The following is a 12,220-nucleotide window of genomic DNA, read 5'->3' as shown; positions in this document are numbered from 1 at the left end:
GACAGTGACACACAATCACACATCAAGAGACACCAGTTAACCTCAACAGTGTTTTTGGACCGAGGAGGAGTCGGAATGCCTGAAGGAATCTCTCACACACACATACAGGAAGAACATGCAAGCTTCACACAGAAAGAACCCCCCCCCCCCACAAGCCTGGAATAAAAACCAGGTCTCTCCCCGATGAGACGGCAGTACACACATCACACTTTGCAACAGATTAATACTGAAAGCAAGAGGTCAACTTTAATATAAATAAACTTCAATATTATGAACCTCTGAGCTTCGGTCACTAGTGTCTATCAGAGACGGCGCTCCTACTATTTTGGATATGCATAGATCAACAGGAGAGACAATAATACAAACATTAAGTTACATTAAGTCACAGAACCAGTGTTTTTGCATGTGTTTTAGATTCTTATTGGTGAAAACAGTGATTCTGCAAACCTCTGCAAGCACGGAGCTGCTGGAAACTTTGGATGTGAAAGCTAATCCATCACAATGAAGTCAACGTTCATCCGACTTCGTTTCCGTGCAGATTCACCGACATCACTACACAGCAAAAGTAAAAACATTAAAAGAGGCAAATTTATTAATGAAATAGAATATAGAACTTTTGCAGCTGGATTTTGTCATTCTAAATATAAATATAGGTATATTTTTCAAATGTTGTCCACAGAATGGCTGAGCACATGCAGAAACACTGGTGTGGTCCTTCAAAGCCTCACTGGGTGAGGCCTTCATGGTACCTGTGCCTGTACGAGCGCATAAAGGCTGAACGTCGCAAACAACTTTGACTCTGCAGTGCATAGAAGAGGTGGAAGAAAAACACGGTGTCACTTCTAAATGAGGACTTTTGATATGACCGTTGTACCGACATTACAAAACTATTGGAGTACAAGACAATCATGTCTTATGTGGAAAATTGAAGTTTTTATCTCCAAGACAGTCATCAAACTGTGGTTTGCGTTTGTTTTTTCATGCACACAATCTCAGATATTCCTTCAAACTGGAAACTCTGCGAGTTAAAACAGAGGTACCGTGAGTCGGCCCACGCCGTCACACGGGTCATGTCAGAGCAAAAGCGGTTGCATCTGTTACAATCAAACAGTTCATCACTGCAGGAGTAAACACTCGCCTCTGCTTCTCTTTGGAATTTCCTCTGTGTGTCTGTGTAGTTATCAAACATATTTGAGTGTATTCCCTGAAGACATTTCTTAAATGAGGTGTTTCTTAAAAAAAAAAAAAAAGAATATTCAGTCTATTTCCCAGAGGAGTTTTGTTTTCGGTTTCCATGCAATGCGAGGGTACATCCGGTCCCAAAGCATCACTTCTTGGCGTTGTCCGAGTTCAGCCACGAGCCGTCCTCCTCCACCTCCCGGCGGACGACCAGGAGCATCTCCGCCACGTCCTGAGAAAGCTGTTCGCTGAGAAATGTCCTACAGACAGAAACATGAGTTGAGAGGGTTTAGAGGGTTGAGAGGTTGGAGGAGCGCGGAGATGTGGGCATGTTACTGGAGAGCAGTGTCACACAAACAAGCTGTGAAGTAACCCCCATGTGACCGCTCAGATGGGATGACTCACTCCAGACACAACGGACAAGTTTTGATCTAATTCAAAGCAGACGCCCCCCCCCCCACACACACACACCCCCACACCCCCACACCACGTTCGCTGCTTGTAAAGGCAATGCTCCTACTGAAGTTCGGCTTCCCCTCCGATGCACACGGGACTCTTCAGTTTGGAGTCCAGGTTGTAGTACTGCCCGTTCACCTGCCGGACGGCGAGCCAGTGCCGCCGCCGGAGTGGCAGGGACACGATGCCCAGTGATACTCGTGATGGGACGTTGAGAATGAAGCCCTGGACCTTCGACACGCAAAGACTCTGAACGGTCCTGCATTACAGAAACGGGCAGATAAAAAGTAGCTGATTAGACGTTTTCATAATGAAAAACATCCACGGCTACAGCTCAGCTTCTCCAGTAAAGTTGTGACTTAATACAAACACCTTGGAGTTTTTTTCTATTAATATAGAGCAAATACTTAATAAAACCAGCCCACATACACAAGTTGAACTGAGAGTTTGAATGAAGTCCAAGATTGTCAACGCGCTACACACACATTGAAGCCTTTCAGATTTTATGGGAACCTACAGGAGTGTCTCCTCACTCACCTGCGTTTATCCCACCACACTGCTGCCAGCTCTCGGCTCTGCAGCGCCGCCATGATGACGTTGACGTCATAGTTTCCCGTACCCAACACTGACCGATGGGGGTTCACCACACACTGTGGAGCAAGCCTGCAGAGAAGCAAACAATACTTGTTGGATAGAAAAAACAAACAAACCACAAAAATTTGGCGGAGAATATTATTGACTTTCGTCTCGTCTTAGTGTGAAAACCTCTATGATCAGGACTTGAAGACTGAAAAATCTCTAAATGGGCCACATTTCCCCCTCAGAACTGCAATTCATTCGGATAAATGCTCCGTGTTTGTCCAACATTGCTGAGCTCATGACTCATCTGGTCTCATGTTCAGTTAAGTAATGCATGACGATGTAAACAGCAGCCGTCCCAACACAATGGGCAGAGCTGTAAATAACAGCGTGCCGGCACTTTTCCCTGGAAACTTGATCGTTATGCTTCATGCTGGTGGAAAGGCAGCAAATATCTCTGGATGCAGCTTGAAAAAGGTCACCCAATCAAATCAAGTCTATTCTGGAGAAACAGTTCTTTGGTATTTTGGTTTGATTAGACGTCTGACAACAGAAGCAGCTTTTCTTATGATTGCAAACTAAACGCACTGTGTGGAGCAATCATTCTTCTTCTCCTCAGTGTTTTATCAAAAACATCAATCTGCTCAAGACCCTCTGACATTATCACATGTGACATTATTAGAATATTAATAGTATCATCACTACTATGATTATGATATTACTGAAGCTGGCAGACTATTTCAGTCCTGTTCAATAAGCAGACATGGCGGATAAATGTGAGGAATGAATCTGAAGAGAGGAAAGATCAGCAAGGAAAAAAATGTTCCGATACACAAATCTGGTTTCAGTTTCATTGTGTCAAACCTTCACCCGAGAAGTGAAGAACACTGTCAAACAAAGTTGGATTAGAAAGTCCAATATTTATTGCATGCATCAGGCATTGCCAAGTAAAAATGGACTTCACTTGTGAAGTGCATTTCAGGTCTCCAGCGGTCTCAGAGTGCTCCTCACTGTTTGGTCACACTGACACAACAATGGCGACGCTCAGGAACACTTCGACCTATGAACAGGGCAAGCTGCAGAACTGAACCAGCAGCCTTTGAATCAAGGAACATCTCACTCTACCAACAATTACAGATAGTTACTTTAATGTATTAAATAAACTTTAAGTCTGGGTTCCAATCCCAGCTGACGATGGGTGAATCCGGCAGGGTACTCATTGGACATCCCGCCAGTTCGCCACAGGGCAAACACAAAGAGACAGACATTCACACTTAAATTCACAAACAAGTTCAATTTACAGTCACCAATTAACCTTGATGTGTTTTTGGACTGTGGAATCCACCTAGAGAGGACATAGACAGGGAAAGCATGCAAACAGAAAGCCTTTGCTTGTGCATCCTGGACACAAATCCACTAAGACCCCAGAGGGTGAGACACTATGCCACTGTACCACCCAACTCCTTTAATTCAATGCATTTTAATGGTCATATGAATACCTCGGGAAAGGTCTTGGGTTCAATTACCAGCCAAGCCTTTCTGTGTGGAGTTTGCCTGTTCTACCTGTGTGTGCGCGGGGATTTCCTCCCACAGTCCGGAAACATACAAGTGATCCTAGATTTCCTCCAAAGTGTGAATGTGAGTATGTGTGTTCTCTGGTGACCTGCCCTCGACCACAGTTAGCTGGGATTACCTCCAGCGACCCTGCACAGGATGAAGCAGTATAGAAGATGGATGGAAATAACTTAACCACACTATTAAATAACTTTTAAGGCATTGGGAATCATTAAAAGAACAATATGTAGGAAACTTAACACTAAAAAAAATCCTCCTGAAAATGGCTTGAATCCAGGATGTGGGGTCAGACATGAGACAATGGGAGGGGGAGACAAAGACACACACACACACACACACACACACACACACACACACACACACACACACACACACACACACACACACAACTCACCGTTTACAGATGTCATCGGCGGTCTCCTTGGTAAAAACCCGCTCCTGGAGCACGTTATTGAGCGCGTGGATGGCGCACAGCTCCAGTCGTTGCTTCTCATGAAACACTTCTCCTTCGTTCATACTAAAAAAAGCACCGACACACACACAGACACGCGCAAGAAGAAGAAGAAGAAGAAGCGGCCACGTTACCGTCAGCTAGCACTCAACAGCCGTTAGCTCACCGTGACGGAGGCTAAACCGCAACAGCCTGCGAACAGCGACAGTTTCCGTTTGCAAAACAGCAACAAAGTGAGCTGCGAGTAACGAGAAAAAGACAAACAGAAGCTGCTGACCTGCTGATGAAGCGCTTTCCCGTTGAAGTGATGCTGCTGGAGTGTGACAGCTACATCCAGAAACCGGAAGCAGCGCCTTTGTTGTTGTTATTGTGCTGGAGTTGTTGATGTCGGGATGCAGGCACGCCCGTTTACCATATTCTCAACAACTGCGGAAACTGAGTCATGAGAATTAGGATTCTAATATATATTGTTTTTATAATAAGAAGATAAAAGCTATAAAGTAAGTAGGTTTGCGTTAGACAGGCTTACGACTGTGACGCAGTGTTGAGGCGCCCCCTAGTGTCCAATGTGAGTACTGAGTGCTACTCAAACAAGGGACTGAAGCTTGTTAATTTCAATACTTTGTAATACTGAGCAGAAAAATGCTTATCTAATCCAGAATGGATTACCAAACAGTGAGGCTCCAGCTCCAAATTTAATTCCACAGCAGAGGAAATCAACCTTCACCTGAAAGGAGGAAAAGAGGTCGTGGAAATGATTTTGTGTGTGTTTATCTGAACCACACTACAGCGACAAATAATCTGTTCAAAAGATGTTTTAAAGCTGTGCAAGTTCATGCAAAAACTTTGAACAAGTGTACCTTGAAGAACTGATGCTTTTGTGAAGGCAAATCACGCCAAACATTGATTTATTCACTGATTCCCAATTTAACTAACTAACTAACTAACTAACTAACTAACTAACTAACTAACTAACTAACTAACTAACTAACTAACTGATCATACTGCTCAAGGACCCACAGTGGTGACCTGTTCGCTGTGGAATTGGAACTTGCAAATATCCCCTTCTCTGGCCTCTAGGCTACCACTGCCTCCTAAACTGCACAATAAATGACCAAGGATGATAAAAAAAATAAATACAATTTTTAATTTGGTTTCATTTGGTGAAAATAATTGGACTTTTTATTGACCGATGTCACCACTGCCCCAATTTACATAAAATGTTTAAGAAAAATAAACTATCAACACATTTAGAAACTACTTCTCCAGACTCACTTGATCAGTATGTATATTAACAGAAAACATATTTTTTAAAATATAGAATTGATTATATGCATTTTCAAGGGTGTGTGTGTGTTTATGTGTGTGTAGGTGTGTGTGGTTTGTTTTGTGATATTGTTGTGGGTCTTGGAGTCCATTCAGTTATAAAGGCAGAGTTAACGGTCACACGGTTATGACGTCATATAAATATAAAAAGATTGTTGCTGTTTTATCAGTTTATCTAACTTCAATACCTCGAAATGGCTTCCTCTGCTAAACACAACGTTTTCTGTTTTACAAGTCAACATCTTAATATATACACACCACATGTTTCTGATTTCTCTGATGAAACAAGCTGATTGTTGATTACCCACTGGGAGCAAAATGGTGTTATGTCTGACTGAATAAGAGGAGTTTTTGTTGTTTTGCATTTGAATGTGTTTGTAAATCTGCATATGTTTTTTGCAAATTCCTGTTCATAAGTTGAAATCCCAGAGACCATTTCTGACTCCGCCTCAGTTGTCTGCCTCATCTTACAAACAAAACCAAGATCAACTGTTTCTCTTCCAAGCAAACAGAGAATGACTGATATGAGCTTTTATCACATGTGTGATTGATGATTGTATTGCTTTTCAGTCTTTTTCTGAAAAGCTTATCTGCGACGTCAAAACACATCTACCCATGGAACAGCTATAAGAAAGCACACATTTTAAGGGTTCTGTGCAGGCTGCCTGTTTTCCTCAAAAACTAATTAAATTTATTTTATTTCATCTTTGTGGAAAGGTGGGAACCACAGTGCTGGAAGAGCTTCTGTGGTGGCGAGTGTGATGTGTGTCTTGTTGATGTTTATATCAGCTCACATGCTGGTTTGAAAAGTTGAAATGTTTTATATTTTGCTTTTTACCTTGTTCATTGATTTTACTTTTCATAGTTAAAATCACTTTGTGTGGCATTCTGTGTGTATTGAATGTGCTGTTCGAATGAAATGATTGATATATTGGTTGAGACATGTCTGGAGCTCTGCGTAGACCTTCTTCCAAGAGAAACACAGCTATATGATACTATACAAAAAAAAATATGGACATATATTAGATATATGAAAAATATATGAAATATCAATTAAAAATAACAATATGTAAAAGTGCATTGTACAGGATTTAGTTTCTCAAAACATTTCTGAAATTCCATCCATGGACGAGTTGTCCAGGGTTGTAGTTTTGCGGACGGGTCGTCCTACAGTCATTAAAAACTTGGCGGGGGACTATAAGGCTTGCAGGAAAACACTCAACGATTTCCTGCGTGGCATCAGTCACAAACCTTCGTGATGGCCAGCCCAACATCTAGGCATACTGTGTATTACTGATACATTTACCGTGGTGATTGTAGACGTGTACATTTGTATATAATATATCTACTGTGATATGCACTAAAGACTGCTTCATAATGAAATAGATATCTTGTGTTGTTGTGTCAAATATACTTAATAATTCTACCAAATGTTTCAAATATACTTTGAAATCCTTCAAATCAATAATGCTGAGAAAATGAATAGTGGACAAGATGTTCGGAATCACATGGACGAATCACATGGACGAGTTGTCCAGGGTTGCAGACTGCAACCCTGGACAACTCGTGCACCGTTTTTAATTTGGATTGTGATTGGTTACAGCCCGCTCCTTAGGTTTTTTTTTTTTTTACCAAAGTCACATGTGATTAGATTCTTTTCAAACTGATCAATGCTCTCAGTATTGATCAGAAGTGTGTTTTTTCAAACAGACCAATGGATGGCGAGCCTTTGTCATATGGTCGCCTCTGTATGGCTGATAGGGCTTCGGACCGTGACGCATTAACAATACTGTCTTCTGATTGGTTTGATGTCTCTGACGTTTCACTTCCTTCGACAGCTGATTGGTCGGCGGTATCAGGTTAAACTGAGCGTCGTATTTTTGTTCCTGTGTCAACGTAAAGAAAAGAACGACAGACACTGAGCCGGCCAACTTCTCACCAAAGCTGCTTCCTCACACGCTCGCTCAAAGAAGATTTCTTATATCTGATCACAACCAGCGCCCACCTGCTCGAGCCGATCGCCTTTTAAACATGGTAAGACGAGTGTGTGGCTAACGGCTAGCTGCTAGCTTGATGCGATGCTGAACCGTCTAGTTTTCTGTGTGTGAATTTGGCTTTTTCTGACTAAAATCCACCTATTAGTTAACGATGCCACATTTCTTTGGATGTCGTATATTTTGCTTTAATTGCGGTCCATGCATTGCCACTAATTTGAATGCCACTTGGGAGCTGTGACATTAACTGAGGAAAGCTAGGCTAGCAATGCTAACGATAACGTAAAGTAAACCTAATGTATTCTTGAGGCTTTACAGTTTTCTGACACGCGCAGGGATATAAGTTGGCATTTGTGCTTGTGCCAAGTCCGGTTAACAGCGAAAATGTTTATTCCATTAAATGAAAGGACCTCCTTTATGATGTCCATTAGATAAAACCCAAAGCAGATAAGTTCAGCTGTTTAACAGTCTGTAACAGATAAATGATCCCAATGATGTACATCACTGATTGTAATATTAGTATATAAAGTACTTGCCAAATATCTACATACAAAGTGGTACATAATGCTTAAACACCGAGAAAACCACAGATAATACATGTGTAAAAGGACAACATGGACACAAAGGTGGATTGTGAAGTTTTACAGTCACTCGATTTCGATTTTTCCTCTTTATTGTGTTTATTTTAAACAACTTTTTGAATTGCGGCTTGTTCGGTTTTTTTTTTATATATATATAACTACCCCCCTAACGTATAGGTATAATATTGTATTAGTGGATCTGATTATATGTCAGGATATGAGCTTCGAACTGAAAGTTTGTCTGAAATGGGAGCCTATCCTGGGAAACTAGTCAGAATGTGAGTTTAACAGGTGTGCTTCAGAGTTTTTGATCCTTAACAAAAGTTTTGAGTTTGTAGAAAGGTACTTGCAATACGGAATAATGCATATATGGCTGGTAATGTTTTATTTCTGATTGTGGTGTGACTGACCTGAATATAGATACATTTCTTGAATTGGAGAGGAATTGAAACTGAATCATTAAGTGGGTAAAATGCATTTATCTACAACAGTAATTTGCCAATACGTACCAAAATCTAAAATTTTAGATTATTTAACCATCTCTCCGTCATTGTCGGATTGTTATCTTATGTTTCTAATCACTGACAAAATGACCTCCACCTTTTTAGATTTCTTCTTGTAGCTGTGCAGTCATTCATGCACAATATACCAAAGTCGTCTAACAACGTTTTGCTTCTCCCCAGAACTCCAATGTGGAGAATTTGCCCCCTCACATTCTTCGCTTGGTCTACAAAGAGGTTTCAGCTCTAGCGGCAGACCCCCCTGAGGGCATCAAGATTTATCCCAGCGAGGAAGACATAACTGAACTTCACACAGCCATCGAAGGACCAGGTGAGGGATCGCGATGTGGTGTTATACCATATTGACAAAAGCTTTACAGTAAAACGTACTCACTCATAAAACCACCTGTGGAAAAAAAAAAAATCACCAGGTGAAACCTCATGCTCATGGCTTTTTGTGAATACCTGACAACGGTTGTTTATGGAGCCCTCCGTCACACGCGCAGCTCACAGTGTTTGTCCGGCAGCTTTCCAGTCGTGAAAATATGTTGATGATATAAGGCTGGACAGTGAAGTGAGAGTCCACCTTTTTGACCAACCTTTCATTATAAGGTTATGTTAATAACTGTTCCTGTTCCTTAACAGCCCATCTGGATGGTTTTCAACGACAACGTCTGTCTTTTTCTTTTAAAATACTAGTTGCATCTTTCACCAACTGCATTAAATGTCCAGGTTCACAAACAGAACACTTTCCTTCCATACGGATTATTTTTAATCCTTTAGTATTGAATAATAACTTTATTTATAGATTTTAATGATGTCAAATAACCCTCTTCAACCTCATAATCAACAGTGTCCGAGGTACTTTATCACTGCGCTCACTGCTTCAGACCTTGTTATTTTTAGGTCGGCTTTGAAGAGCCAGACACTTAACTCCCCCACAAAGAGCCGTTGCTGGACAGGATTAGTTTGTTGGATATTAATATTTGTGATTGTTTGTCTTCATTAAGTGGCCTTCTTCTCTGTTTATGGATCAGGGTTGGCATGAGCACACTTCATGTGATGAATTGTTTATACTTTGACAGAGGGAACTCCATTTGCCGGTGGCATTTTCCGAATGCGTCTCGTCCTCGGGAAGGACTTCCCTGCTGTTCCACCCAAGGGGTATTTCCTGACCAAGATTTTTCACCCCAATGTTGGTCACAAGGGCGAGATCTGTGTCAACGTGTTGAAGAGGGACTGGAAGGCGGAGCTCGGCCTCCGACATGTCTTGCTTGTAAGAATGAAGAACATCTTTATTGATCTCGTTATAAACCATGTCGCCCGCATTGCTTTCACATTTCTGTCTTTTCTGCGTCTTCTCCTTCTTGACTGTCCCCCCCCCACAGACGATCAAGTGTCTTCTCATCCATCCGAATCCGGAATCGGCTTTGAACGAGGAGGCGGGGCGTTTGCTGTTAGAGGACTATGCAGAATACGAGTCCCGTGCCCGTCTGCTCACGGAGATTCACGCCATGGGCGGGCCTGGTGGTACCTCCGGGGCACCTCAGGACCCTAACGACGGCCCACAGCCGAAGAAACACGCAGGTGACCCAACCAAGAGGGCGGGACCCAGCGCCGCAGCCGTGCCAGCCGCTCTGGGTAACGGAGCCAGCGGAGCCAGTACAACCACCAGCAATAGCAGTAATAGTAGTAGCAGTAATAACGTAGCAGGGAAAAAGAAAGCTGATAAAAAGCGTGCATTGAGGCGGCTTTAATACCTCCGGAAAATTCCAAGTGTGTCTGTGTGAGCGTGCGAGAGTGTACATATAAATATGAAAGTGTGCTGATAGGGTTTTTGTTCCCCTCCTGTCCACATCGTCCACTTTATACCTTGTCCTTGGTTTTGACACCATTTTGGCTCGTCCTGCATCACTGGTTTGATAGTTTCCCTGCCTAAAAGACGGGATGAAACCTCTTCACGAAGAACCGATCCACTTTCAAGTGCAAGAATCATGCTGCATTTTTCCTTCAGTGTATTCTGAATGAATGACACGCGGTCGGTTCAAACGTGGGCTCTCATGTCCACCCATGGGGCTTCTCATGAACTCCTTTCAAAAATGCTGCTGTGATAGTACTGTGTACTGCACAGCGCGGCGAATGCTCGTGTCTAAACCAGCGTCTACACTTTTTAAAGGGGACCTATTGTGCTCATTTTTCCCACGAAAGGAGTTTTTCCTTGTTTACAAATGCATCTTCATGTTTCTGTACTGGCCCACTTTGCAGTTCTTCAGTCCATCCTCTTTCTGGGACAAGTTACTTCAGCTGCTGTTTAAGAACCGCACTTTTCTGGAAGTTGACTTTCTTTTGAATGAGCAGCTTTCAGGAAAACTTCAGTAACGTTAAGTTGTTCCAGAAAACCAAACGGTTAACCCATTATATTATATTGACACGGTGGTTTTATCACCACAGATTGAGTTCTTGGTAATTGGACGTCAGCATCATCATCTTCAGGGCTTCTGTTTTGAGCAATCAAAATAAATTAAACTAAACTTGTAAGGGAATCATATTTCTGTTTTTGATACTTTTATAATAAACCAAGCTTTCTATGCATGTAACAGAAACTACCGAAGCAAAATCGGTCCTCTTTAAAGACGCGCGTTCCAAATAAAAAGGAAGAAATCTACAACTCACTTGTGGCTACCATCAGGAGAGAAATCTTGTTACTTTCTTTTATTGTTTGTTTTCATTTCCCCTATTTTTGATCTGAATAAACTAAAGGTTTGGAAAGAGTTACCGATGACTTATAAGAATTTGTTTTGTTTTCTTAATCGTTTCACTGTCCAGTATTTTCAGAATTCGCTTTTAAATTGACATGTCCATCTTCAGCCGTCTTGTGTTTGTGTGTGAAGACGTAGATCAGTGGCTGTTAAAGGGAACAGGGTATGTTACCAGACGAAATTTTATTCCAAACTCATGTGTTCTCTATATTAAGCATACCGTGGTGTGACTTGCTTCGACGAGACCCTGCGTCCCCACGTGGTGTGGCCCTGTGTGGGGACCAGAGAAAGACGTCCGTAGGAAAAACCTCCACGTTTGATAGTTTGTCTCCCCACCTGCTGCGCCGGCGCGGTTTCTCAGGCAGGTTTTCTCTCCTTTTCTAAATGCATGCGGGGCCTACATTTCCCAAGGAAACACACTGAAGCGCTGTCTTAATCTGGATGGAAAAGTTGCCTGTGAGACTCCTGTCGTGCAAAAAAAAAAAAAATGTCGGTTGGATATTTTGTGTCCATTTTAAATTATTTAAATTAATAAAACATTGAAATACCTGAAGTGAAATACACACGGAGTCCTGTCTTCTGTCTTAACTTCACCCCTCAGCGTAAGAGAACAGACCGCGGCTGCGTTGCAGCGGCCCGCGAGGCTTCTTACTGTGCGGTGAGGTACGGTAGCGCTTCATTTTGTTTATAGTGGTCTCCTGTTCTGCCAGTGATGGAATAACCATTATGAGGAAACGAGTAATTGCATCCACCCCAGCAAACCAGGCGAGTGAAAGTGCACCCGGTAGAGCGTCATCGGCGCATCTAATGAAGGGCTCCA

At 42.2% G+C, this 12,220-nt stretch overlaps 2 protein-coding genes across 3 annotated transcripts; one reads left to right on the top strand and one right to left on the bottom strand.

Annotated features, from left to right (window-relative positions):
- Nucleotides 1-32: 32 nt before the first annotated feature.
- Nucleotides 33-4,808, bottom strand: josd2 (Josephin domain containing 2). Of its 2 annotated transcripts, none has more exons than XM_080472274.1 (5): nt 4,518-4,805; nt 4,184-4,306; nt 2,173-2,298; nt 1,700-1,894; nt 33-1,439 (listed from the first exon to the last, which is right to left on the bottom strand). In XM_080472274.1, exons 2-5 carry the CDS (start codon nt 4,303-4,305, stop codon nt 1,328-1,330), a joined length of 555 nt encoding a protein of 184 aa, XP_080328400.1. In that variant the 5' UTR covers nt 4,306; nt 4,518-4,805; the 3' UTR covers nt 33-1,327. The 2 variants fall into 2 exon arrangements, with proteins under 2 accessions (XP_080328400.1, XP_080328401.1); XM_080472275.1 differs by having other exon boundaries at nt 222-1,439; nt 4,184-4,432; nt 4,518-4,808.
- A 2,594-nt stretch (nt 4,809-7,402) lies between these two features.
- Nucleotides 7,403-11,963, top strand: ube2s (ubiquitin-conjugating enzyme E2S). The gene is made up of 4 exons (XM_080470629.1): nt 7,403-7,600; nt 8,825-8,972; nt 9,727-9,917; nt 10,030-11,963. The coding sequence occupies exons 1-4, from the start codon at nt 7,598-7,600 to the stop codon at nt 10,396-10,398; spliced, it is 711 nt and encodes a 236-aa protein (XP_080326755.1). The 5' UTR covers nt 7,403-7,597; the 3' UTR covers nt 10,399-11,963.
- The last annotated feature ends 257 nt before the right edge of the window (nt 11,964-12,220 follow it).

The sequence above is a fragment of the Lipophrys pholis genome, assembly GCF_963383615.2.
Source record: "Lipophrys pholis genome assembly, chromosome: 9".
NCBI lineage: Eukaryota > Metazoa > Chordata > Actinopteri > Blenniiformes > Blenniidae > Lipophrys > Lipophrys pholis.
The sequence above is the reverse complement of the archived record's forward strand: the minus strand, read 5'-3'. Positions and strand labels throughout refer to the sequence as shown.

What these genes read in the sequence shown, in the direction of transcription:
- josd2 (XM_080472275.1), bottom strand. Translation starts at nt 4,305, where the DNA reads ATGAACGAAGGAGAAGTGTTTCATGAGAAGCAACGACTGGAGCTGTGC. An exon ending in GTGTGGTGGGATAAACGCAG is followed by an intron (nt 1,895 to 2,172) that starts GTGAGTGAGGAG and finishes TCTGTAATGCAG; the next exon opens with GACCGTTCAGAGTCTTTGCG. An exon ending in GGAGGGGAAGCCGAACTTCA is followed by an intron (nt 1,440 to 1,699) that starts GTAGGAGCATTG and finishes TTCTGTCTGTAG; the next exon opens with GACATTTCTCAGCGAACAGC.
- ube2s (XM_080470629.1), top strand. An exon ending in CACAGCCATCGAAGGACCAG is followed by an intron (nt 8,973 to 9,726) that starts GTGAGGGATCGC and finishes ATACTTTGACAG; the next exon opens with AGGGAACTCCATTTGCCGGT. An exon ending in GCCTCCGACATGTCTTGCTT is followed by an intron (nt 9,918 to 10,029) that starts GTAAGAATGAAG and finishes CCCCCCCCACAG; the next exon opens with ACGATCAAGTGTCTTCTCAT.